This window comes from Pleuronectes platessa, chromosome 11, assembly GCF_947347685.1.
Source record: "Pleuronectes platessa chromosome 11, fPlePla1.1, whole genome shotgun sequence".
Lineage (NCBI taxonomy): Eukaryota > Metazoa > Chordata > Actinopteri > Pleuronectiformes > Pleuronectidae > Pleuronectes > Pleuronectes platessa.
In genome coordinates this window covers 17,530,365-17,558,344 of record NC_070636.1, presented here as the reverse complement: position 1 = coordinate 17,558,344, position 27,980 = coordinate 17,530,365, and the positions used below count along the sequence as shown (strand labels likewise).

At 43.8% G+C, this 27,980-nt stretch overlaps 2 protein-coding genes across 3 annotated transcripts in view; one reads left to right on the top strand and one right to left on the bottom strand.

The window, feature by feature from the left end:
* mnat1 (MNAT1 component of CDK activating kinase) overlaps positions 1–19,027 on the bottom strand; it is a 38,805-nt gene extending 19,778 nt beyond the window's left edge. Inside the window, exons 1-7 of one of the 2 annotated variants that reach the window (XM_053434830.1) lie at positions 18,841–18,970; positions 16,810–16,916; positions 11,512–11,664; positions 11,065–11,138; positions 9,445–9,548; positions 9,117–9,257; positions 3,637–3,768 (exon numbers count right to left, since the gene is read on the bottom strand). In XM_053434830.1, coding sequence (XP_053290805.1) covers positions 3,637–3,768; positions 9,117–9,257; positions 9,445–9,548; positions 11,065–11,138; positions 11,512–11,664; positions 16,810–16,880 — 675 coding nt within the window. In that variant the 5' untranslated portion in view covers positions 16,881–16,916; positions 18,841–18,970. Of the gene's footprint in view, positions 1–3,636; positions 3,769–9,116; positions 9,258–9,444; positions 9,549–11,064; positions 11,139–11,511; positions 11,665–16,809; positions 16,917–18,840 lie in introns of both variants that reach the window. The other variant, XM_053434829.1, reaches the window with a different exon arrangement.
* A 1,353-nt stretch (positions 19,028–20,380) lies between these two features.
* On the top strand, positions 20,381–27,295 carry six4a (SIX homeobox 4a). The gene is made up of 3 exons (XM_053434827.1): positions 20,381–21,416; positions 23,072–23,766; positions 24,892–27,295. The coding sequence occupies exons 1-3, from the start codon at positions 20,686–20,688 to the stop codon at positions 25,497–25,499; spliced, it is 2,034 nt and encodes a 677-aa protein (XP_053290802.1). The 5' UTR covers positions 20,381–20,685; the 3' UTR covers positions 25,500–27,295.
* Positions 27,296–27,980: the final 685 nt, after the last annotated feature.

The following is a 27,980-nucleotide window of genomic DNA, read 5'->3' as shown; positions in this document are numbered from 1 at the left end:
GCCAGAGAGATTCCGGGGTTATTTCAGTCAGCTTCACATCTATGTTTAGGGATAAACTTTCCACCCACATTTGACTGAATGTGTGTATGTGTGTGTGTGTGAGCAGGGCTTTGTTTATGTGTGCATGCGCGTGCGTCCTCCTGCTTTCGTTAGGTACCCATGCCGGCCTCGTCAGGTATGTCAGCTGCTCTGCTGCCTTTGAGGAGTGGATCGTGCCAAAGCAGTGCTTTGGAACCCAGGAACTTTCATTTAAGATGGCGCTGAAAGCTGTCCCGTGATGAAGAGCTTCCCCATCGGTCAACTGTTGTCAGGAATGGTACACGATAACAGCTGAGGACAATTCCTAACCACACACATACACTTGGACTTGAAAACACAATGACGTTGTAGCCATAAACAAAGCCTACATGCTAAAATACAACCCAAAACATACAAATACATATTGCTGATGCACATTCAAACAAGATGCAATTCACATGCGGATATCCCTCAACTCAGGTCTGTTTCAACAGAGCAGGTGCAGAGGACGATGGCTCTCGTCATCACGATTGGCACTGGGACTGGTCTTGTGTGTCAGACAACAACAAGCAACCTGTTTAAACAGCATATCGTTGCCTCCCTCCCACCCACAGAGACTCTTTTGATATCAGCGGACCACTATTTTAAAAAGACACTTTATTCTTCAAAGGCTGTTTACTCAGACTGGGTGAGGGGAGTGTGCATTTACGAGCGTGCATAAACGCGTGAACCCACACACGGGTGTGTGTGTGTGTGTGTGTGTGTGTGTGTGTGTGTGTGTGTGTGTGTGTGTGTGTGTGTGTGTGTGTGTGTGTGTGTGTGTGTGTGTGTGTGTGTGTGTGTCTAAGTTCAATAGAGTGTCTACAAAGTGAAGGATTAGGCGCGTGATTTCAGGCAATTCCTGAGGCAAGACTGGGCCTATACCACCCCACATCACACCTGGACCAAGACTACTTTCCCTCAGGATCGGCTAACTTCCTCATGCATCAATTTGGCTGCATGTTAACACACAACCAGAAGAATAAGGATCAGGGTTAAAGTCCTGGAAAATCACCCAGGTTAAGAGTAGTGCCAGCTTGGCTGAGATGTCCCCTTAAATGTTCCCAGTAAACAACGTGACACAACTAGATGCAGCGTTAGATCAGTCTTTAAATAAGGACTGGAGCCATTGGGGAAAGCTGAGGAAGTCTTGGCATCCTCACGTTCAACAGCTCAAAGACAGGAAGATATGTCATGCCATCAGTGACCACTCACCTTGGCCCAAGGTTAAGCAGCTGGTTGAAGAGCTGGGGGGGTGGTAGGGGGGCGAGGGGTGCAGTGAGTTTCTGCTTTTGTCACTGATGAACTTGCACTTGACCAAAACCATCCAGATGAAAAATCAAGAGGATATGAATAAGCTCCCTGGCCATTCATCAATGTCACAATAGAGTGGGTTTCTCCATAGTGCTTTAAAGGAGTTTGAGGATACTGGGGCTTCTATTGATATTCTTTTTACAGTCATACAAAACTAGTGCAGTGTCTGTTCTTAGCCTGCTGGTTTGAAACAGGCTCTTTGCTTTCTTTTTGAAACTGGAAAAGTGAGCTGCAGTAATTGAGACGTATCAAGGGAAGACAGACGGCTGGAATAAGTCCATAGAACCCTGAAGCCACAGCCGCTGCACAAAGAGCTGCTCAGCTGTTTATTTAAAGTTCGATGAAGCTCAGTACGCAGAACCCCAAACTGGAGAATCAGTTGTCGTTGCCATTGTAGTTAGCATCACTTACGCTGATAAATCTCAGCCACGGCTACTAAAGAGCACTGGTTGCCAGTTTATTCAAAGTTTAATAATATTGAATTGATCAAATTAGACCAGGTTGTTGGAATTACAGGGACAAGAATCTCACAAGCTGGAGTCACAAAATATTAAGCACTCTTGTTTAATTCATTTCTCAAATGGCTGATTATTGAAACTATTGTCAATTAATTGCATGTAGAATCTAATCATGTCTCTAAATAAGCTTGTTAAAGAGAAAAATGCATATCAGCAAAACTATAATAGAATATCAAATGAATGTGAACCAGCATTTGCCTCCCCTAATTTCTACTGGAGAAAAACTGAAACCCTGCTTGGAACAAGGGACCACAACCGAGCAGATAAACGAATTCCAGCTATCTGCAGGAATCCATCGCTCTGTGCTGAAACCGCACCAAGTCAAACACAAGTCACTCTTATGGACTCCGAGATGAAGGGAAATCCAAACCCACACGTTCCCCTGACTCAAGTCTCTCTGTCCAAATGCAGCAGATGCATGGTGAGAGCTCTGCTCCACCAACAGGAGCTCAGGGACGGGAGGATGAAGAGAAATGTGAAGAAAGACGTGAGGAAAAACAGCCACAAAAGACGCCAAGAGCAACATTATCGTACTGTTTCTCTCTCCATCAGCAAGTTTAACTTCATGCTGTATATCAAGGGGGTGAGATCCAGAGAACCACATCTTCCATTTGGATCAATCCCGTATTTTTAGACTGGTGGTGGATCAGACAGTCTCAGCTTTAAAAGGTTTCACTGATTATTGCTGCATCTGATTATTTCACCGAGAACTTTCGAGAGAGAGAAACACATGAAAAAGAGCAGGATAGTTAAACAAAGAGGGCAAAAGAGAGTTTGGTTATACCTGAGTCTGTCAAAACATACAGCTTGAGCCGAGGTGAGTACTAGGCAGATATCTCTCCCACGCACCACTGAACTGTGGGAAGACAAGCATGTCTCATGAGGGTTTCTGCGGAGGGAGTGGGGGTTGATGACACAGCCTATCTCATCACAGTAAAATGAAAATAAACGACTGCAAACCTGAACGACAGCCAAGAGGAAGGTCTCTCCAGAAACGGTGAGCACGAAGCGGCTGGCTCAGAGTGACCGGCGCCCTGAGCCCGCATGCTCTCTCTGTAGGTCACAACGCTCGCTCAGAGGAGATGTGATGACATGATTTAAAAGGTGAAGAGGCACCAGACACAGACCAACGCAGTTCTTTTCAAGGTCTGGGCTGTTAACACTGCTCTATTGTCAACAAGCTCTTCACATAAAGTTCAAATTAGTACAGGACCAAAAAATAAATATAGAACCACCTCAATGACCTTAACGGTTCAATAACCAACTTCCCTCCAGTGAATAGAAGCACACCACCACGTGACCTTGACCCGCATGAGCTCATTATAAATATAGAAGCCATTTGTTATTTATGGGCTGGATGGCTTCTTCAAGGGGAAGGTGTGTTTCACTGAGCTCACTCAGCGTTTACCTGAAACAGCGATGCTCAGTCTCTTTTCAGAGAAGTTGCAAAATTCATTAAATAATCTTTTCTTCTCGTTCATTTAAATGAACATTTCAATGGGTCCGAAAAAGTGAACTCTGAATTTCTTCCTCTCAAACAGTGCAATTAAAAAATATTTATACTATTACAATTATTACTACTGCCCAACAAGAGTAAAGATTCAAACATTGTGGGCAATGTAGTAGTAGTAACAGTTAAGGTGAATACATTATAATCATATTGTCCATGGTTCATGTCCTGCCTGGGGAACCTTTGTTTCGTCATAGCACTAAAAAGAGCTTATTTGCTAAAAATTGTTGCACTCACCATATGGATTCCAGTTGAAAATAGATTTGTAGGTTTGACCGTCTGTTTCTGATGCTCTATCTGGGTCTCCAGCTGGGCAGCACGGACCTTGTGTTGAGCAAGCAAGATGGTGGCAGGAAGTTGAGACTTCTCCTGGAGAAACAAAGTGGGATTTATGAGAAAAATATTCTAAAACTGGAGGTTGCAGAGAGCCACAGCAGGGGGCCATAAATGATAAGTGGAAAATATTGAAACCAAGTGGAATGAATATGATATGTGTAGGTAAAATAAGCAAATAGAGTTTGTTGTTGCCATTGTGTTAAACTTCATATCAATAAAGTCGTTTTCAGACATACAAATTTAGTCTGGACAGTTTCTGGAGTTTGCCTTGCATGTGTGAATAACACAGCAAAAGGCTGAAATCAGCTAAGTTCACAACCACATGAAAATGTCTGGAATATTAAGGCGAGGGGTATCGCCTGAGAAGAGCAAGCATGAAGAAAACAGATTCAAATCCCACTGCAAAAAAACAGGACTTTAGTTTTAAGTAACATTGGTGCTTTTCACCAAAAGCTCTTGTATCTAAGCGCCTTCTATGTGTATCTCTTTTTCATCCACAGATATTTGTATTCTTTTTGTTTTGCATCCTCCATGTGTAACTAACACACGAACCCACTTGCTGCGACTTTCCAGGGCTTTTTCCTGTTGTAAATATTTGGGAAATTTTACTAAGTGGGAAATGTCCCTCAAAAATCTTCAGAAAAACTCACTTGGACATTTGCATTATAACATTCAGTCCCTCGGGAAAGTTTCAGGAAAATGTTCAGAGTTCATCGCTCGTCTGAAAGCAGCTCAAATTCAACTTGGATCTTTTATTAGTTAATATTCTGAAGAGGGTGCAGCCTAAACAAGTCTGAGAACCACTAGAGGCTTTTGTTACATGCAACAAAGTGCTTTATCAGGAACTTTTCAGCAAAAGCAGCTGACACACGTTCATGTGCCCCTCTTTTTCTCACGTAACCGTCATATGTTGATCTGAAAACACACACAGCCCCATCCCCCATCCCTGACATGTCCATCTAACAGGATAACTGATGCTTTCAGGCTAGCTGCCACATTATTGATGCAAGCCATATTAACAAAACTGTGGCACTGCAGGGGACGCTGCTTCAAGTGCACCGCGCCGCCTTCACCTCCATTTAAATGCAAGGTCGGACATTTCAGTTCCTCCAGTGGAGTGTTGCCAAGCCCAGAGATCTTAGAACACAAGCTTGGACACGTTGTTCACCGAAGAGGTAGGACATTTTTGATAGGGTGGAGAGCAATTGGAGGACAGTCTAAAGGTGTCTTAGTATTTAACAATAAACCAAAAGCTTTTTAAGGGATAACACTAATAACTTCTGCTTTAACTGCAAAAAATTACTTCAACTACTGTAGTGAGTTACACTTAATTGAAGAAACACTTCACGTGCTTTATTTGACTTTGGTTAACTTGTGACTCACTTCACAAAAGATCTTGAGGAAAAAAGTTAATTAATTCAAGAAAAAATAAATGTAAATTCTGTGTTTACATCGGATTACAGAAATAATTGTGTGTGTATTTTATTGATTACTTTGCCACTGCTCCAGGAAATAGCAACAAAGAAATCTAAATATATGTGTTGGCATATGCTTGTGTGCTCATGTGAGAACAGCGAGCTTTCAGGCCACAGGGAGGTACAGATGTCAAGAGCTCAGGAGAGTTCCCCCAGGGGGTGAGAGCTCAGCTCATCTGGCTACAGTCAACAGGCCCTGTGCCTTAAACAAACAAATACACAGCAGTGTTTACCCTACCATTATACTAGGGGGGCGCCACGCCCCCCCAACGGCATCTCCCGCCCCCCCCGGAAGGTCAAGTTAATTATTTATTTCATTTTTTATTTTTTAATATAGCGCCAGATCTGAACATAAATCATTTTAAGGTTACCTTTCCTATAAGGGTTAGGGTTAGGGTTATAGCTATAGTTATAACAGGTCTATAGCTTGCTCTTTTTTAAAACAAACTAAATGGCCAACACCCACTACTCCTGCGAGTAGCAGCCGGAGTAGCTCTCCTGCTCCGGGTCCAAGTACAGCGAAAAGCCCAAGTGCTGCACGCCCTGCACCAGACAAGCATCTGTTCAGTCACCACCGGATGACCAGTTTTGACCCAGCATGGCTGTCAGAGGGGAAATACTCCCCCTGGCTGTACAAGACTGATCTTGTTAAGTATAAACGCCGAAGCGCTGCGCCGCGCAATTCTCAAGCGCGCAGGTGCCTGGCTGTTCACACAGGACGCGCAATTCTCAAGCGCGCAGGTGCCTGGCTGTTCACACAGGACGCGCATTTCTCAGCGCCGGTCAGCCCGTGATTCTGCTTTCTCCGCTTGATGTATTTAACCGTGAACGCACCACGCCTCGCCTCCAGCCTCAGCCTGAACCCTTATTAACCCTGCTGCGCCACTTCATAATAGCAACAACATAAAGCATATCGATGTTGTTAAGAAGCTGGTTAGGAAAGGGATGACATTACCAAGCAACACTTTAATCTATCACTGGTTAATCTTCTTTCATCTGACCATTGTTCAAAACCGGCAAATCTGACATGAAAAGATTTGTATTATGGACGGAAGTTTCAAAATGGAAACTTAACACAAACGACGGTTATGGCGAAGTGCTCGATTCTAACTAGTCCTGTTTGATTGCTGTGGTAACAGTGATTTCAGGTGGTAGACAAGTCGTTCAGCAATGGGAAGATTGCTAGTAGGATCTCGACTTTTGTCTTCTTTCACTTTATGCGCATGCTCCATGACTTGTCTACAGCGATTTCAACCACTCCGCTCCAGCGTTTCTGTGTTTTCTTGACATGGCTTCGTATAGACGCGATAAACATAAGTTCCGGATCCAAAAATATTTCCGGATTCAGGCAATCCAGAAGCCTGATGTTGTCATACTCATAATTCTAGTCAGAATATGAGTCTGATACCGCTCCATTGGGCTGTGATTATGGGGCGTGTTTCAACCGAACCAGGAAAAAAAATGCCTCTTCGCTCAATTGAATAGACCTACAACCAATCAGAGCAACGTAGTATGTGACGTATGTTAAGCGACGCATAGTTGTTGGCAACAGAACTCAACTGCACGCACGCTGGAAGAAGTAGAAGAGGAAGATCAGTAAAAACTATTTTTGCCAGTCTTGTAAAAATAATTTAAGGATACACGGAGAACCGAATCATAATCACGATTATTTTGGACAATATCAAAATCACGATTATTTAAACGATTATTAATATGTGCCCTTATTCTGAAGTCTATGCTTTATTTTTTTAATCACTTCCAGTTCCGGTAAACACCGATGACGACTGCGTGTCTTATTCCTCCGTCAAACCAGGATATCGGTGCCCGGTTATTCAACCCTTAATGATGGCAACCCTCACACTCTATGACCGACTGACCGGCGCGGAGAAATGCGGGTCCGGTCTGACCGGTCTGAACAGCCAGGCGTGAGCACGCTTGAGAATAGCGGTGCGCGGCCGCTACATGGTCTGCTGATGCTCTGCCTGCTTTTCTACTCGCGCTGTTTTTTTCACCACTGATCACCACACACACAACTCGCCTCCTTCACTTTACTGCTGCTTGAGAGTGAGAGCCAGTCAACTGGGCCGCAGAATGCTTTGGGAGAAGGACTGAATTGCGCATGCGCGTCTCTTTCCAAAAAAATGCCAAATAATCGTTTCAACTCGATTATAGTAGTTTGGAGATCGTTTGACCCCATAATCGTAATCACGATTAAATTTCGATTAATCGAGCAGCCCTACGGAGAACTTACCAACAGGATCAGCATTTTTGAGAGAAACAGTAACGGCGGGTTCAAACCGGACGCGGAGGTGAGGCCAAAGTGCCGCGCCGTGCTAATCCCTAGCGCGCCAGCGCTTGGCTGTTCACACCGGACGCTGAAGCGCCGGGCAACGCTAATAATATCAACCTTTGATCCAGTAGTATAAAAGCATATACTTACTTGTTGCTCATACATTAAGCAACAGCGTCCCAACATTTGTCTTTTTTGGTGTTGTCTTTATACAACATGTTCCTAGGATCATACAACTCACTGTACTTCTCCACTTCAATTATTAATTTAATGTCATCCATGTTGAAGAACTTCTCCGCTGTTTGCTCCGTTAAATGTCGGGTGTCGAGGGTAAATTACGTATTCTCCACTGAAGCCTATATGGAGCCTATGTGGAGAGTACGTAGCCCCTGCCCCCCTAAAGGTTTAACATGGGAGTGGATGGGAGCCAGCTAAGGCTTGGCGCTGCGCTTACACGTCACTTTGGCGTCGCTTTAGCGTCCGGTGTGAACCCGGCGTAAAGGTGAATGCACGTACGAACAAGTTCTCCTTTTAGGATTACAACTCCACAACATATCATACAAATCGTATCGCATTTGTCGGTCAGAAATTAACACGGTTGGAACACGACATTCCCGTGTTTAAAAAATGGACAGACGACGAAGGAGACCAGGCTGAAGAAGCGTGTTCATCTGAGGCATCAGAGAAAAGAGACTGGGGGCCCAAATTCTCTTTGGTGACGTGGTTGATTACGTTACTGTTGATCATCTGTCCATCATCGTATAAAGCCAGCCCTGACAATTTGATTGGTCCGAACAGTTTCTGTTCGGGCATAGTTTCTCCCCAACGGAGCGATGCCAGACCGAACTTCCCGACCTCAAATGTTGTGGGAGGGGCTAAGTTTGTCTGGCATCCAGGCTAGCGATCCAGGTTAAATATGGAAGTCAGTAAATACATTACATTACATTACATTACATTGCATAGATAGATAGATAGATAGATAGATAGAATGTTCTGTAGAATATATAGACAGCATAAACAGGCAGTTGTGAGAGGAAACCAGCCCTGATCATTCATAGAGTCACCCTGCCAGTCCTACAGAAAGGACAAACTGGACAAACACATGACGTCTGAGCATCACAGAATAGCCTGTAAGCGCCTGTCAGAAATTCAATGTACAGTTAAAAATCATTAAAAGAAACACATTAACATCATGTTTCCTTTAAGTTTTTGTGTCCGTGTCCCCTACCCAACCCCCCGCGCCGTCGCCGCCGCAGTGGCCCCCCAAAAGCTGTAAACCTAGGTTAAACACTGCACAGCTTAGCCTGCTATCTATGATGGTCCTTCAGCAGTCCGCTCTGCAGGAACAATCACTTCCAAAGCCTGCAGCTCAACACAATGGAGCCAAAAGGCTTTGGAATCACAGAATGAGAACAATGCGGCCTGCAGCACAATGACTGGTAATAAGCTCTTAATGATCTCACAGCCATGAACCCTCAGGCTGAGGGTGTGTGTGTGCGCCTACGTGTGTCAGGCATCTGTCATAATGTGACTTGCACTTTGCTTGTCTTTTAGCATCACAAGACTCATAATTCTGTGAACATACTGTATGAACATGAAACCTGTGTGCTCCTCACCAGTTCATCCAGCAGAGCCTGCTTGTTCTTCCTCTTGGCATTCAGCTGCCTCTGCTCCTCCTGCAGCACATCCAGTCTCCGCTGCTCATTGCCCTGCTGCTCCAGCAAAAGCAGCTCCTCCAGCTCCTCCTGCTCTCGTGTCTGCAAGAGGAAGACATGTTGCTGATGTTTGTCTGACTTAATGGTTGAATACTTAAGAGCTCCAAGGACTGTACATGACCCTACAGTCTGATCTCTAAGAAAACCATTCTCATTTAAATCTTAGCATCACATTATAGTCATCACTTAAGTCTTTATCCATGTGTGGGAAAATACACTCTGTACTCACAAGTGTGGCCTTATTCTTCTGGATGAGATCTCTGTTCTCCCTCTGGTACTGCTCCATCCTTAGCTTGGTGTTCTCCACATCAAGGTTGTTTGTCAGGTTATACACTACACAGTTGAGACAGAAGTCCCCGTTAACATCTCCAAGAGAAACTTTTATGTTCATCATCAAGACCCAAGGAGTTCCAAAGCTAACAAATATATCCAACAGAAAATCTAAAAAGTCAGTCAACTTTGAGTGAACACATGAACTCCAGAAAATGTCCAGGCCTTTTTGAAGACCTTTATGAAGAACACAGCAGGAGATTATTCAGGCTAGATGCGTTCACAACAACCGGAACATTTACAAACGGCATTTGCATTTATCACCAAAAGCTCTTGAATCTCATTGTCTTTCCAAGTTGACATCTTCGTCACAGCCATTGACAAGATTTAGGTGAAAGGGATCGAAGACAGAGGTCTGTCATCTCAGCAGGGTCTACTGGAGAGAGTCCTGGAGCTGAAGGACACGCACTGATCTCTATACCTTCTAGCCTTTCTGTTTGATTCTTATGTTAATTCAACACATTTTTGTTTTCTTTACCCTACAATCTGCCCTTTTTTTTTAACACTTTATATTTACATCAGGAGAGGACGCTCTCTGTTTTTTTCAGTAATGCAAACTGGACAGATAAACACCTTCTGAGTTTTTATGACAACTGAAGGCTACCATTAGGTTTCATGTTGGGAAGAGGAGGGTGAGTTAAGGTATTCAGCTGCAACATGCAAGTTCACCACTAGATGTCACAACATTTTACACACTGAACCTTTAAAAACGTCATGAACATACCCACTCGCTTGCTGTGAATTTTCCAGACAACATATTCAGGGACAGGCAGAGATAGTTCCACAAATTGTCAGGAGCCACTGACCAGGACATTTGCATTCTCAGATACAGTCCCTCTAATAATTTCAGGGAAATGTCCGGACCTGCACGTCTGAAAGCAGTTATACTGTCACTGTTGAAAATCCTGGCACCAAATATATGACCTTGACCACAGGAGCTGGTTTTACGACGGTTAAGAGAGTAAAATCTATCAACGTATTGTAGGAAGTGGACGCAGACTTAAAGGACATATTTACACGAGTAGCTCTTTTCCTGACCCCACCTTTTCTGTCCCACTTGAACTTTAGAACTGCAGTGGGTTGCCATCAACTGAATAAAAAAAAAAACAGCTTTTCCGAGCTCTGGGAAAGTTCTGCACAAATTAAATCCTTGCGGTTTCATGGTAGAGTACAAAGTTTAACAGCGGACCTTATACTGTGTTTTTTATTGGCATCCCAACGGGCCATACATTTGTGTTGTTACAGCAGCACCATTGGCCACTGGGACAAATTGGAAGCAGGGCTGACTGGCCACACTATATACAACTTTCGTAAAATGTCCAAGCAGGCGTGCATGGTGGTTTGCCAGTCAAGATGTGTTAGCGTTGGCAGAGCTACTCCCTCATCCATGCCCCTGGCAGACATGAACGGCTGTAAAACATCACCCTTTGCAGCCAGAATCAGGGTAGGTTTCATTTCATTAGAGAGCATCCCTTTCTACCCTCTGTTTCTGCATGAGGCTTCCCATCAGGGCCCCTACCTGTGTCCTCCACTAGCTCCAGGTAGTCATTATACTCTCTCAGGCCAGAGAAGTCAAACTCTCTCTTGTTGAATCTGCAGAGGAGAAAAATAACTCATGATACACACAACCTTGATGAAAGCAAATATGGACTGACATTAATAGCTTCCATTAAATCCACCATTTTATAATACCATGTCTGCATACTGCCTAATAGACACACATTAGATGTCAATTAAGGGGCTATTAAGAACAGATGAGGGAGAGGTTGGGGAGGGGCTGCGAAGTAAAAACCTGGCAGGGAAAGAGCTTTCCCGTTTGAGCCCCCCCATGGGGAGAGTCTTTGTCTACAAAACAAACAGTGTAATGAGAAAGACAAAGGTGGCTTAAGGAGTGGGCGGGGGCACGAGATGAAACATAAACACACACAGCCGCACCCCTCACCCTCCGGGTCCCCCTCGAACTCACATCTTCAGCACCTTCTTGCGGATCTCCACCTCCTTATCTACGGTGGGGTCTTCGAAGAGCTGCACGCGGAAGTTGTTCTTCCTCAGGGGCGTGTCACACTGCACGCAGTTGCCCGAGCCGCGCACAAACAGCATCTCCACACAGTTCTCGCATCTGTGGGGCAGAGGAGACAGCGAAACAGAAGAGCTGAGCTTGATGTTTTTTGGAGGTGACCCTACCCACGCAGGCCTGACAGTCAGGCTGTGTGCATGTATGTGGCTGCTGAAACACAATTTTCCTAAAATTAAAGCAAATCTGTGTTGTTTTTTTTTTTAATGGCTGTAAGTTATCATCAGACTCAGTGGGTAATAATGGGGCATATGAATATTTCCTCTGAGTGCTCAAAGACGGCTGGGCTTATGAGTGGAATGTCGTTCAGGCTGCTTCCCACTCTCAGACTAGAGGAAATTACTCTGACACCCATCAGCACAGTGTCTGTCTGCCCTGGAAAAACATTTGCTTTATTGTTATTTCAACAGACCTCAGTCATTCTGCCACGTTGCATAATGCGATAAAATGCAGCTCAGTAATTTCACAGTGTAGCCTATCATTAGAAGAAGGGACCTTCTTACGTTTAGGAAAAGGCAAAAGATGGACAAATGCAGTATTGTATGTATTCATTACTTCATTGGCAAGTTCAAGTATTTTAAACTGAACTTTTATTTGTATTTAAGGCTTTTGATCATCTAAAAATTTAACTTTAACTTATATAAAAAAGCACCAGTTGTGTCAGTTCACATAAAATGTCAATCTTTCTCCATTTAATGACAGAAATATTTATTATTATTCCTGACATACTTTCATTCCAAAATGAAGGGAAGGTATAAAATGGAGAAGTTTAAGCCCCGTTTTTAAAGACCGTTAAAATCTGGGCATGTTATTGATCAAAGTATCGCCTATAAATCTATTTAATGGACATGATTGCTTTCCAAGACAAAAATACAGCACAGTCATGATGAGTTTTTCAGGCAGCCCTTATTTCCTCATATAAAGCCAATATGAATTCTCTTCAGTAAAGAGCACGCCTCTCAACCCGTGACAAAATACTGAAAGCAAAAAAAACACAAACACACTTTTCAGATTATGTTGTGGGTATTTTAGGTAAAGCCCGGGCTGGAACAGGAAGGTTTACTTCATGCGCCATCCCGACACTGCTCCACAGCAACCAACTAGCAGACGAACCTGAGGGCACAACCCTAAGCTTAGCCATCAATCACACCTTTATGCAGGTAGGCGTTTACCCATCAGTCACTCTAAAGTGAGGAGTGGACACTGAGGACAATGGGAATGTTCCTAAATCTCCCCTGATGGGGTGGAGGGCTTGGATAAACGTTTGCAGAGTACGCTCTATTAATTGAATCCTGGTGAAGCTTTATTTCCACAGGAATTCACCTTCCTGCCTGTGACCACCTTTTCAAATGGAGAATATCTGGTTTTCAAATGCCACTGTTTCTGAGCAATTGACGGTTTTCATAAAAGAATGGATCGAAATCAAAAGCTGGATTTTTCATCATGCACCATCGATGATATGGCTGAGTCACTTCTTTTCCAAAAGTAAAAAAAGTTGGCTTGAGACAATGGTGCCTTGTGAAAAGCTTTCCCAAGATTAAGACCATTATAACAATCATGAGAGTCATCATGCTGGACATTTCACTTCATCAGCAGGATTCAAAAACAAAACAAAACTGAAAAAACAAAAATCTGTTAAAAGGAGAAACTGCAGCGCCATGGAGTTTGGCTGTTTACGCATAGCGTCTCAGATATGGGTCAAACAAACCCAACGTGCCAAGTAGGACACAAGCTGTAAAACACACACATACAGTAGATATAAAATAGACTCTTACAAGCATGTCCGTTCAGCTTGACTTACTCGAAGCGTCAAAATAAAAATGAAAGCTGAACGGTGGACAGAAACATCTGCGTTGTCTTCGTGGTGCTTCAGTGCCCGAAGGAGCCTGCTGCTCAAGTGCACCCTGGAAGCGGCAGATGTTCACTGTGGCCCCGGGCTACAGAAGATGTATAGGCCTGGCCATATGGAGGTAGATGGAGGGATTCAGCTTGTTTCCACAGGCCCACAAAGAACCCATTCATCAAAACGGGACGAGGAGCTGGGCGTAGCTTGCCCCCTGCCCCATAATGGACCACACAACAGAACTCTCCATAAGGGAAATCCTGTGTAACTCTAGAGCAAAGAGGTGAATGACTTAAGGGGAGGGAGGAGACTTTTAGAGTCAATTTGCCATCTTCAGAGAAGTTCAGCCTCACTTAGTGACAGCTTTCAGATTGTGTGGTGGTTACAATTTGCAATCAAGGGAGGGGGACTCAGGATCTTTTGCCAAGGCGAGGTTCTACTACTCAGTCCACAGAGCAAATATTTTAGTGTACAACACATCTCTAGCAGCTCGCCATCTTTGTGTCCCAGGGCTGTTGTTGCTGACTGAGTGCTCCTGACTCCTCCCTCTCACCTGTCCTGTTCACAGCTTCAGGCTCCTATCTCTCCTATCTGCAGCTGTCAGCAGGTCTCGGAAGGGGGTGGGAAGAGGAGGGTAAACAGGGTCCTGGCTCAGCAAAGAGGCTCCCCCGCCACTGCTTGGTGACATTGCCTGTATCTTTACTTCCTCCCTTTGCAGGATAGTAGAGATAAAAAAGAGAACCCCTCCAGACAGAAGCTGGATTCACCTGTTTCTGTCACGACGCTCATGATCTTTTCAGTACTTTCTCAAAGCCCATGACTGAGTACACAAAGAGCAGAGCGGGCTTTGTGTCATATTCAAACCTGCCCTGACGCTATGTCCTGCCCTGTGACCTACAATACCTGCAGCAGCATGGTCAAAAATGCTGAGGCTCAGGAGTTTGCTGAAACAGTATCTAGAGTCAGGCTTGAGTGAGCTCTGAAAATGTTCAATATCTAGCAAAGTGAGCAGATTCCCTAATATGAAATACAATTTTAGATTTGACTTATTTAGCTCAATGTCGTTTGCAGACCTGTAAAATCCCAGTATTTGTTTACAGCACATCAACACTGGCACCGAACCTTATTGCTAAAAGCTCTTGAATCAAAATGTCCTACCAATTTGGTATCTTCTAAATTGTGTATTTTTTTTGTGTTTTTTTATATCAGTTTTGCTTCCATTGCATGTTGGAAACGTCATCAATGTGCCCACTCACCGGTTGTAACTCTTTCCAGAGATTTACCTGCTGTGTTCTCACACAGACTTTTCCTGACATTTCACTATAGGGGACTGGCAGGAAAACTTAAACAGTTGAACATTTCAGGAAATATGATTAGTAACACTCGTGTGGAGGCATATACCAGAAGACCTACACCACTTTCATGTTCCTCTGTTAATCATAAAGCTACTGCCAGGAGGCATTGGTCTTGGCATAAACATAGAACCAGGGGGTAACAGTCACTCAGTATGCCTGGCGCTGGTCAAATGGTTTATAAAAATCAATAAAGTTCACTAATTGATATGTTATTCTGTGTTTGTTGAATCTGTGTAAATATGAATTGGAAAAATTAACCGTTGTGGTTTAACAGATTTTTGGCAGATTTTCTATCCAAGAGTATTAAAACCCCCCCAACGTATTTATACAGAAAATCAACACCTAAAAACGTTCCCCACTTTACTACAGTTTATCAAACTAGAACAAGAAAACTAACTAGTTTCTACTTGATGAGGCATGTCGAGTCTGTAGACCCCAAAATGTCCACCGCCCCCGCTCACACATTGCTAATGCCTTCTTGTGTGCCCAGTCTCAAATGCCGAAGGGAAATGGTCCCGGTGTCATTGTGCAAAAAGTAATAAATAACACACATCAAATGCCCCCAGTGACAGGGATACAAAATGTGCTGTGGTAGGATTTATATTTAGATACATGCTCACGTTGGAGAAGCTCAATGCTGTAGTGCATCATCCAAGGCTGCTCAACCAAGACTGGAATGGCCACTCAGTCAGGCCAAGGAAGAAACTATAGAGAGTTTAGCTCTTTTTTAAATTAATGAAGCAGTGCAGAGGATCAAACTATGATTGGAGTCAAAGATGTTGTTTAATCTACTGATCATATTTGTTTTCAATAAATCCATGAATCCTTTAATCAATGTTCTTTACATTTAAAAGAATAAAGAAAACGTCACATCAAAAACTCAAGTGTTATTATCTAAATCCATTCTATTGTTGACTGACTTTCTGTGGACTCACAAATTAATAATTGAATTATTTCAAATATAAGTGCAACACCAACAGATAAGTTGATGGTTTGAGTGGCGTTCCTCATCCCAGATGGTTAAAAGTTCAAATATCATACTTGGCACTAGATACGACAATAAAAATACACTATCTGAGAAGACATATTGTAACTTTTCTTTTGTTTCAGTCTAAGGACTAGACCTATTCTTATTAACAATGCTGAAACTAGATGGCAAGTATAGCATTGATATTGTTTGTACTTTCCTTTTGATATATATGTTATTTTGTTTCCCCTGGCTGCTCACTGTGCTACCACAAGATTTCTTTGCTGTTAAGTAATTTCACAAAGAGATCCTGTTAATGTTTAATCGTAAATGCACTTTCCTTTTTGATTCCCTCCGCCAAGGAGGTTACTGTATGTCCCTGTCCATTTGTTTGTTACACAGAAACGATTGAACAGATTTCCATGACACTTGGTGGAAGGATGGGCCATGGATCAAGAAAAAAATGAAAAAAAGAACAATTGTGCCGATCCAGACAAAGCAGACATAGATCAAGGAAATTGTTTTGCTTTCTTTTACAGTGAGATAGTGAATATCACCCATTTGCCAGGAAAGAATGCAATGATCCCGACAAATTCTTGACAAATATCTTGACGAATATCTTCACTAATATCTACGAGTGTGTGAAATTTGGTGCAGATCCAAATAAAAATCTGAAACTATCAGATTTAAATGTGGTTATCTTTATTTTCTTCGTATTCTAGATGGATTGTTGAATCCAAATGAGAACTCAAGGTACTGGAACACACAAAGTACAGGCCTGTAGATCCATCAACTCTTCAGTAAGCCAAAGTGCAAACAAAAAGCCAGATGACATCAGTGATGAAAATACTAATACAGTTTGAGAGTACAGCATTTTCCAAGTGGCGCATAAATTCACCGCCACACCGGCTCCAAGGTGACCCGAGCTAGGACATCTCTCCAAATTGCTTCATTGCAGAATCATTTTAATTTTCTACGTGTAGCGCCGCATCCAGACAGAGGCTGTGAGTTATGAGCTCGCTGACCTGATGACAAAGCACGACTGCTTCCTGATGGTTCGGTCAATAAACAGACGGGGTCGAAAAGATGCTCTCATCAGGCCACCACCGTCCCCGCAGGAGAACACGTCCCCCTTCATTTAAATGATCAGGTTTTCAAACACATGGCAAGGTTAAACACTGGAAAATGCTCAGCAAACAAGTTTTACCCAGTACTGGCACGACGGTGACGAGGATTAGCGAGATCTAGTGCCAGAGCAATGAGTCGAAATAAGAACTCAAGTCAATAAAAAGTTAAATTATTCAACTTGTGATAACAGATTAATTCTTAAACTTGTTATATTTGTTTAAACTTCTGTCTTTCATGTAATTGTAGATTAAACACAAACAGACCCCTTTAATCCATCTGAACAAAATTTCACACACTCATAGATATTAGTTCCCGAAACATGCCTGATTTTTTTCATCCAGAAAATCTAGCAATGAGAAAAAAATTCCTGGATCCGCATTTTGCAGTATATCGTTTCAATTTTATGCAAGAGTATGAATCCCACCAGGGTTTTAGGTACAAATGCTGTAAATGACTCACTAAACCACACCTACCACAGGGGTTTCATGGCTATGATCAGGAATCAGCCTTGAGTTGGGTATAAAATGAAAATGGTCACAATTTGGATCCACTTTGGGGGGTTTGGATCAGGTTAGGATATGGTATGGCAGTGATTTTTGTTCCTGCTTAAAACTGTGGTAGCATGGGGCGCCCTGCATACAGAGGCTTGAGTCCTTCTGCAGCAGCCCCAGGTTTAGTTTCGATCCTTTGCTGCAAGTCTTCCCCAATTCTCTTAACCTCATTTCAGGCACCTCGTAGACTAGAATCTAGTTTAGAGCATGTGAGTTTTCAAATAGGTTCAAAGGGATAGTTTGATCCTCCTATTATCATAAAATGCAACCATTGTCTTCTCCCTGACTTCCTGGACTGTTACTATACATATTTCCTAGAACTGTACACCTAAGTGGTCCAGTAGGAGCACCAGCTCATGTTTTGAGACATCTTATACCAGAGCTTACAGAGAAGTTTGGATGGACACTGCATGTCAGGTGTATACAACAAGCAATATGGTGTTGTTGTCCAGTCTAGCATAGGGCATAAAACAATATCAATAATTATCGATTAATTGCAATTTAGCTAAAGTCCAATTAATATCCATGAAATGCTTACGTATTGTGTAAGCATGGTGAGGAGGTATACCACAAATAGACACCTACCTCAGATTTGTTAAAATGTTTTGAATTATTTGTCATTTTCAGCTCATAAAGAAGAATTTAAAAACACAAGCTTCACCCAGGAGCAAAAATGTATCTTTAAACTTAACATAAATAACATTGTGACATTTATATAGATAATTATCAACATTTACTGATATGAACAACTTTATCTTGATATCCTTTGTGGCCATATCGTCCAACCCTTGTCTAAAACCCCGTCCTGCAGGATTGTCAGTTGTCATACAGAACTGTGAGGGACGAGGACAATCCCACATTTAAACACACGTTAAATCTGGATTATATTCCTGCAAACTTTTTTCACATTCACAGTATCACATTTATATATTTTCTATATGAGCGTGAGAGTGTTTATATTTGACAGGAAAACAGTGAGAACAAGAGGCTATTAGCTGTTAGCTTAAGAGCTAGTGTGTGAGAGTGTTTCAAACCTCTTATCGACCCTTCAGACGTTAGACGAGATGAAAACAATTTAGAAATTAAACTTCAACCACCTGTTTTATATTGTGTTAGCAGGTGTATTTACATTTGACAGGAAAACACTGAGAACAAGAAGCTAATAGCTGTTAGCTTAAACGTTAGTAGAGTGTTTCAAACCTCGTTTTACGTTAAGACAAAATGGAAATACTTTTAAATGAATCCTTAACCGCCTGAGTTGTGTCCTTTATTGTGTGTGTGTGTTTGAAGCGCCGTTTGAAGTTGCAGCACACCGTCAGGTTGTGTTGTGCTGTGGGTCCTTTAGCTTGTCTGTGTTGTGTTTTGCCAGGTACTCACAGTGTGTGTCCGCACACGTTCACCATCAGCTTCAGAGACGGGTTCCTATACTTGGTGGTTTTACACCTCGGACAGCCCTGGTCGTCCATTTTTGACGGAGCAACACAAAGATAACAAGCTGCAGAAAAACGTCAACACGAAGCAGCACCTCTCCTCCTGTCACTTCACTGCGTAGCACTCAATGAGGTCCGACTGGGAAACTCCGCCAATAAGAGTAGTTCCTAGTTGGTGGTGACCTTTACAGCAGCGGTGGTCACACTGGTGGCGGCACAACATGGGGTCACTGAGATGGCCCAGGGGGTCTGAGGTAAAACGCTGAGTTGTTTACTTTTCCATTTAAAGCGGTTGTGTGAAATAGTTTTCTATTATGGGTTTCACTGTGAAATTCCATATATTATGCTCCCATATAGTCCATGATCTAATGGTAATATCATAAAGTCTAAGCTGATCCATAATCGAAGCCAAACCTCTGCCCAGATGTGATTCCCCAGGGCTTCTGACATCATATACAAATGTATGAGTGTTTGTGGGAAATAAGTCACAGAGGATGATGGATGTATTATGAGATTCATGATCTTAAATGATGAACACATACAGATGACAGTTATAATATTTACTGTGATTGAATAATAGCATTAACTTTAAGGCAGGTGGGTTGAATTAAAATAACCATAGTGCAGAAAGCAGAGGCAGACTTTGCCTCTACTAAAAGCCTTTGTGTTACAGGCCTATTGATTTATTGATGATGTATGAAAGTCAGTATAAGCCAATTGTATAGATCCTTTTGTTAGTATACATGGGATCTTAAATTAGTTACAAAAACAAGCAAATAAATAATATATATATATTTATTTATTTCCAAGTTTTAAAATAAATGTAATTTGCATTTTACTTGAATCAGAAATGAGGTCACAGTGAAATTTGAGGTCACACTATTCTACAAATATCATATCATAATAATGCCAGATAATAACAATAACAGATGGTTGAATTAGAGTATATGTGAGTGAATATATAATATTAAAATTCAGAAGGAGATAGAAATATCACAGCACAAATATTTATAAGATGTCTGGAAGTCGGTTTTTGCAGCTGTTACTAAACATTATGTGTTTATGTATTGGCTATTGATTATTTGGGTTCGTAATATGTTTCGTGTTGTTACATACTGATTTGAAAGTGTACTGCAAGAAATATAAAACCTTAAAATACTTTTGGAAATATAGAATAAGATGGAGAAAGGTTCCAAGTGATGTTGGCATTGAAACATTCTACTTTATTGACTATATTCGATTAATCCAGTTTCAAGTTTTATTAATAGTTATGAGCCCAAATCATATTAGATTGAGATAATGAGGGACATATATTCCAACTTTGTTTCTCCCTTTGGATTTAGATAAGGGGATTTAAAAAAAAAAAAGAAGCTCTGATGTGTTTTTCAGTTTTTCCTGCGTTCAGCAAAGACAGCTCCTGGTCACACAGACAACAAGGATATCCCGTTCCCACGATCCCAGAAACGCACTCACCTTGCGCAGGTGAGCTGCGGGAACGTACTGGAAGTTACATGAGTGACAGCTGGAAACCAAACATTCGCGTCTGAATCGGCTCGCTCCTCCCTTGTGGCTACATCGGCGGCCAATGGCGTGGCTCTCCTGCAGATAGACCCCAGTGTGTCTCCTTCCAGCTCCAGTCCCCGCAGAGTAAAAGTCACGTTGGGAGGAAAAGAGGAGAGAGGTATCTACTTACAGCTGCTGTCAGATATCCGATCGCACTCGCATGGCGAGGAGGTAACCTGATCGAGCTGGGAGGAGTGACTTTACCAGGGAAGGCTCGAAAAGGAAAAAAATGTCTTCTTCTGCCGTAGAAGTCACAACAGCGAATGACATCAAGAGGGAAAATGTGAAGGAGCTGGATGAGCGGGAGTGCATCAAGTTTGTGGCGCTGGACGCGGCGGAGTTGTCCATGGAGCGCACGGCTTCCAACGCTGACGCGGTGCGCACGGAGCTGCTGGTGAACGCCGCGTCCTCCCTGGCTTTCTCCCCGGAGCAAGTGGCTTGCGTGTGCGAGGCTCTGCAGCAGGGAGGCAATGTGGACCGGCTGGCCAGGTTCCTGTGGTCCCTGCCACAGAGCGACCTGCTCCGCGGCAACGAAAGCATCCTGAAGGCGCAAGCGCTCGTCGCTTTCCACCAGGCGCGGTACCAGGAGCTGTACAGTATCTTGGAGAACCACAGCTTCAGCACGTCCAACCACACCTCTCTGCAGGAACTGTGGTACAAGGCCCGGTACACCGAGGCGGAGAAGGCGCGGGGGAGACCCCTTGGCGCCGTGGACAAGTACCGGATCCGGAGAAAGTACCCTCTCCCCAGGACTATCTGGGACGGCGAGGAGACGGTGTATTGTTTCAAGGAGAGGTCTCGGAACGCGCTGAAGGATCTGTACACTCAGAATAGGTACCCCTCTCCTGCCGAGAAGCGAAACCTCGCCAAGATCACAGGACTCTCCTTGACCCAGGTCAGCAACTGGTTCAAAAACCGGAGGCAGAGGGACAGAAACCCGTCCGAGGCACAGTCCAAGAGGTGAGGCGAGAAAAAGGAACAACCCAATTTCATTTCCATACTTTATATTAATCGAAATATTAAAACAATTATCTGAGTGCTCCGTGCGTAACAGGCGAGTCCAAATACACCCGGGCTAATTTTAACAAAGTATTTAAAAGCTCTTTTCTCTCACATGGAAGGACGTTTATAGGTTAAAACCATTCACACATTCACACAACACTGTATTTCAGAGGGGCTCCATTCGGACTCACTCATACAAATTTGAGAATGAGAATGACAACGTGTTTATAATTAAGGAACACAAATAGTGCGTAAAAGGTTTTGAGGCACGTTTATAATGTTTTGAAATATGAAGCTGTTGCCTTTCAGATCCGGTTTCAAGTGTGTTGGTGCCTGGAAACCATACGAAACTAAATAAACCAGCAACTTCACCACACACACTCCAATTCTTTAACAAAATACACAACTCAAAAAGTGACTTGAATATTCCCATTTATATGTGGGAAGACACAGACACATACATACACACACACACATACACACACACACACACACACACACACACACACACACACACACACGGCGCGTGCGTGTGTCCCTCCAGCCCAACATAAATCTTTTCGATAATGATATTTTTCCCTCGCTCTCTGTCAGAACATAAAGGATCCCACCCAGAGGCTCCGGCAGCTCTTGCGTTTCATTTTATAATCTTCCACACAAACACACTGAATTTCACCTTCTTTCATGTTTTCCCCTCTGTGTGAACAAAGCTGACGCACCTGGTGGAGGTGACCCCTCTGTCTCTGTCTCTCACTCTCTCTCACACACACACACACACACACACACGCACACACACACACACACACACACACACACACACACACACACACACACACACACACACACACACACTCTAACAGAAATATACACGCGCACACAAACACACAACCTGTGGATATTGTGAACAAACTTAATCGTCTCACTTGCAGTAACTAGTCTTGCTTTATATCTTTTCATAGAAGTGGGGGGAGGTTTTCCTGGTGTGTGTGCGTGTCTGTGTGCGTGTGTTAGTGTGTCTGAGTGTGTGTGAGGGGCAAGGAGGAGGAGGAGGGGAGGGTGCAGCTGTTTTAATCCGTCTTTTAAAAGGGGGCTTGTAAACAAAATACAACAGCTACGTTCATATTGTTTTGTTTTTGAAGGCTGTGACTTTTTGAGAAGCTTAAAAAAATAGGGTCTAAATTTCACATTTTAAAACTTTAAGGGGAACAAGAAGTAAATCCTCACAGCCATTTGTTCTGTCATGCCATCGGCACTGGCATTTTGTCATACCAGGATTTACTGCGCCAAATGGTTGCACAGTTGTTGATGTTGCTCGGTTGTTGTCAGTGCAGCTCTCCATGAGGTAGGAGAGGGGCTCCACACTCGCAAACACAAGGCCCTGCTCTTCAAAGCTGTGTAATAACACTGCAACAAATGTGATTCTCGGAAAGGGAATAGACACCATGATACAAGTTAATACTCTTTAACAGATGTAAAAAATAAAAACTATTATATGTCATACATGTACTTTTACCAGGAAGTTACCCATACTCCAATTTGATTCCATTTTGGCTCAAAGTCAACTCATTTAACAATACTTTAGTGTAACACCATGTCATCTTCTTCTTTCCCAGTGAATCTGATGGTAACCACAGCACAGAGGATGAGTCTAGTAAAGGCCAGGATGAGATGTCACCCCGACCCCTCTCCAACTCTTCAGATGGGGTCATCCACCATGGGATTCAAACAGGGCATCTGGACGGCGGGGTGGTCATCCAGCAGATCGGGGACATCAAGATGCCCCCCGGATCCAGCAGTGGCGGCCTCTACAATGGAAGTCTAGTGACCAGTAACACCTCATCTTCCGTCTTCCACAATGGCGGCTCGTCTTACCTCCACACACCCGGAAACATCCTCTTCAACGGGCTCAACTTGGGCATACAGCCCCTGGCCTTCAACCCTCTGAGGCCGTCGGGAGGGGTGTTGCTGGGGAGCTCTGGGGTGGACATGCAGATGCACACAGGGCAGGAGAAGGGACTGGGCAGTTCTGCAGAGGACTCCAACCTGCACTACGCCTCCTACTCCGGATGTGTGAACGGAGCCGACGTGAAGCTGGAGGGGGCTCACTCCATGGCCGCCCAGAACGGGGGCTCCTCCGTGCTGACGTTCAGCTCCTCGTCAGGTGCGCTGCAGCTGGGCGGCTACAGTCTGGTGCACGTACCGAGCGGAGTGTCTGACAGTGATGGCAGCTCATTACTCAACAGTGATGTGGGTCTTTCTCCCATGCAGCTCTCCTCAGCCTCCTCTGCCTCAACTATCCCACAACAAGGTGGGTACAGGAAGTGATATGATGGAAAACATGATTCAGTTGGACAGCTTACATACTAGTTTAACTTTTGTTGCCATGTTTACTTGGGCAAAATGGAGATAAAGATGAGCAATAATTATACCCAATCAAATATTACAGTATTTTGAGAATGAGTAATACTTATTACTACTTATGACGGAGTGGGAGAGATTGTCTCATAATGAGAATTATGATTGTCCTACATTATACAATAATATGCTCATTTAATCTGTCAGGTAAATACAACAAATTAAAGTAATGCGGTTCCATGAATTCAGCTTTTAAGACCAAGAAAAGACACAGATAAGATGTACCATATTATTAGGATGAGATAAATCCAGATGAAATCAAAAGGAGGCTTATATCATAAAATAAAATAGATATCACAGCCTTATATCTCCTAGTTTTACTGCAGGTCAGAGGGGCTTCTCTGACTTCCTCGGATGTTCCAGTGTTACGCTGCACTTCCAGCTGGTTTGTCAACAAATCTCCACTACATCCACCCAATATATCCAAGCTGATTTATTCTTGGCTTGTCTGTGTTTGGGCCGTAGCCCAAAGGGCTGATACTACACATAACACAGACCAGAAGAAACAGGGAAGGGCCCCACACACACGCACACACACATGCACGCACACACACACGTGTGCAAGAGGTGGTCCTTTGAAAGCCCCAGAGATGAATAAAAACAAGTTCTGAAGTCACCATCACTCACCATCACTCTTGATGTGCAGAGCAGGGAGGTGGGAAAATATGTTTCAGACAATCAGAGGCCACGAAACACACGAACAGGGAATAAGCCATTACGGCACTTGCGCTGACAGAAAGCAGAGCATCTACAGCAGGATGAATTATAAGGACCAACAGAAAACTACAGCCTGCTGTTTAGTGCTGGCAGGCGTTTGCAGTCGTCCTCTGGGGCAGCCTGGGGTCAAGCTTAAAGAGCACAAAGTGTGTGAGACACACAACAGCACATTTTTAAGGCCAAGGTCTGTTCTTCATTAATCATGTGATACCTGCGAGAGAAGAGGATCCAGTAGTGGTACTAGGATCTAAACTGGAGGTGGAGTTTCTGCATCTTATGTATTGTTCTGTCATTTTATTAGGAACCATACCTCTGGACAGCGTAGCAGTGAGTTCCTCCAGCGACGACTCGTTCCAGCAGCAGGACAAGATGACCATGTCGTCTCTGCACCACAGCACTGTCCTCTACAGCATGAGCAACGCCGGCCAGACGTCCATCAAGAAGGAGCCTTTGGAGGGAGGCGTCTACTCCTCCTACCACCATGGGCTTCACCTGGACCACAGTGGTCAGATCAGCTACACCACCCCCAACTCTGAAGAGGCTCCATCCAGCCAGGGCTCCACCCGAACCAACGGCGTCCCCACTATCACCTCGTCCAGCCCCGAACCGGAGGTCTACACCACCCTCACCATCAGCACGCCCCTGATGGCCCAAACGGACACGGGAAGCCACCACCTCCAACCGACAGAGTACCTAGGGGTCCACGAGATCCGGGGGCATCCACCCTCGCACCTGATGGGCCCCGGCATGAACAGCAACTACATGAACCTGTCGGAAAACAAGGTGGACGGCTCAGGAGGCATGAATGAGATGGTGCGGGCGATGTGCGGGGAGATGGAGGCTGTGGAAGGGAAGGAGCTGGCCAAACTACAGACAGTGCATATGGACGAGGACATGGCCGACCTTTAACCTCAAATCAATCTCCCCGCAGAAGCACTCGTGTCCTCCTCCCCCCGCAGAGATATGGTGAATCTTTTAACCCTTGTGTGAGCGTGTGGTTGTTTTTTTACTATTCATTTCTTTAAATGTTAAATTATTTGTGTTCATTTGACTTTTACAATGCACTCTACAGTCAGAGGGGACGCCCCCGTGGTGGGGCACTGTCAGTTTATCAGAAAAATAAGAAAAGTTGATGACATGTTTTATAAGCCCTGCTAGGAAGAAGAAACATTACGGCTGATTGTGCAACAGAAGAAGCCGTGTGAGAGAGCCGTGTTTTAAATGTGCATTTTTATAGACAACACCTGCTACTTCCTGTTGAGTGGATGTGATCCGCCGGAGCAGGTGCTGGAATGCCTCGAGTCACATGACCAGGATGTTCCTCCAAACTAAATGCGTCATCGGGCTCAAACCAAAAAGGTCACTCGGCCGGGGGCAGAGGGAGAGAGCCTCTGTGAAAATGATCAGCTGAAGAGCAACAGCTTTTACTGAAGGACTGCACACACACACACACACACATCGAAAAATGGGTTATTAGAGACAGAAAGCTGCTGACTTAGGAGAAAGTGTCCTTCAGTGAGCACCTTAAATTCTCCGATTGCCTCTCAAGTCGCTGCAAACCCTGAAGTTGTGCTTTATATTTTACCAAATGAACTCAGCGTGTCGAGTGCGGGACAAGAGTTGAGACGAAATGTGCCTTTCTGCTACTTAAAAACACATAATGTCATTGGTCTGTTTTGGCGTTTGCACTACCGCAGTGACATTACAACCTGCACGTTTCTGGCAGCCTTCGGGTCGGAGGGTTTGTCACGTGCGACGACAACAAATGCACAAGTACAAGTACAGCGACGACTCCGATTTCAAGCCTCATCTTCAACCTGTCAGACATGGATCGGCGCGATGACGGAAAGGTCACGCTGTCGCTTCACATGTTGCCCATCATATGTTGTTTATAACGCTGCAACTCATAGTATGTTAACTAGATGTGACGATGCTATACTATATCGTGTTTCATTTTGATGTGTCTCTCCGAAAGCAGTCAGTAATCATGAATGGTATTTTTCTATGCAGCCAGACATCTACAGAGTGTCTGCTTTTAATGAACAAAGGTACAGAAGTCAGAAGGGGACAAAGTAGTAGTCCCACTTTTAAAAACCCGGAGAGGGATTGTGATAATTTCTCTTTGCATGGCGTCATAATGTTTTGGACACTATAGTGCCTTTTACTTTTTGTTTTGTGAATAATAAAACTAAAAGTAAGCTCCGTTGCGCTCCTGCGTTGCAGCCTCAGAGATTTAGCACCATCGCAGGCGCACTCGTCGGGTGTCGGATGGGGGAAGAGAGGGCAGAGAATGTCGAGCCCATTTGTCAAGTGTGTCCGGTGCTTTTCGCAACAGGAGCCTAATTCCTCGCTGTCATACATGACCATAATAGCACATTTCAGCGTCGCAGCCAAGTCATACCGTGCACATGTAGCGGTGCATCACGTGTTTTCATACTAGAGGACTGATGAACACTTTAATTTGTGACACGATCCCATCAATTTGAATGGAAATTTCAGTGAAAGTATCCTCAGTGCTTTAATGTAATATACCAAAAAATGAGTTGTGGGCAAATATTAAACTGATGGTCATTTTGTTTTGTTTTGTTTTGTTTTGTTGGTATTTTTTAAATCTTAGTTTGAATGATACGTTTGTCATCTGAAATTATGTGAATGTATTTTTCTAAATCTCTGTACTACAATAAAAGTTTATATTTATAAAAACATACACTTTTTTATTCTTTCTATGAAATTTAAATCTTTTAAAGATCTTTGGGATCAGAGCAAGTGACGGACGCACAAATAATTTATTTCCAACATTTAAGACCTCAACTATGGATTTTGGGGGGGTTGGCAAGCGGCTGGGGGTATATGCAGTAATCCAGCGGGCCTGCCGCTGCTCTCTGCAAACCTGCGGTGATCGTTTGCACATGCCTGGCAACCTGGAGTTCATTAGCCCTCCTTTTCTCATCTCAGCCCCTGTAATTCAAATAAACAGCAATGAGATTTCCAGAGGTAAAGCTCTTTTTGGGTGGGGGGTGGACGGGGGGGTCCTGCAGCTCCCCACAACTCAGTGTTTCCCTGAGTGAAGGACGAACAACCCCCCACCCCCTTTAACATGTGGGAGATGAATGTGAGATGCTGTCACTCAGAGACACTGAGTCTCTATCCAGAAGAAGAAAAAAAAAAGAGCCTGGACCCCTCTCGTGGCTTGAGGGGATTCTCTGTGAATTCATGAGTTTCCACCCATGGACTCATTCACTCAGCGGGCATCCGACCAAGCCAGCGAGGGGAGATAAGATGGAGACAAGGTTTGACAAATGGACGGACAGCAGGGGGATTTTATTTTACTCACAGCCGTGTCTGTGGTGGATTATAGGAGTTGTCCTCTCAGCGGATCCTGGCTGGAGG

Excerpts from the sequence above, each read along its gene's own strand:
- six4a (XM_053434827.1), top strand. The coding sequence starts at position 20,686 with ATGTCTTCTTCTGCCGTAGAAGTCACAACAGCGAATGACATCAAGAGG. Across the intron at positions 21,417-23,071 it reads TCCGAGGCACAGTCCAAGAG|TGAATCTGATGGTAACCACA; the intron begins GTGAGGCGAGAA and ends CTTCTTTCCCAG. Across the intron at positions 23,767-24,891 it reads CTCAACTATCCCACAACAAG|GAACCATACCTCTGGACAGC; the intron begins GTGGGTACAGGA and ends TCATTTTATTAG.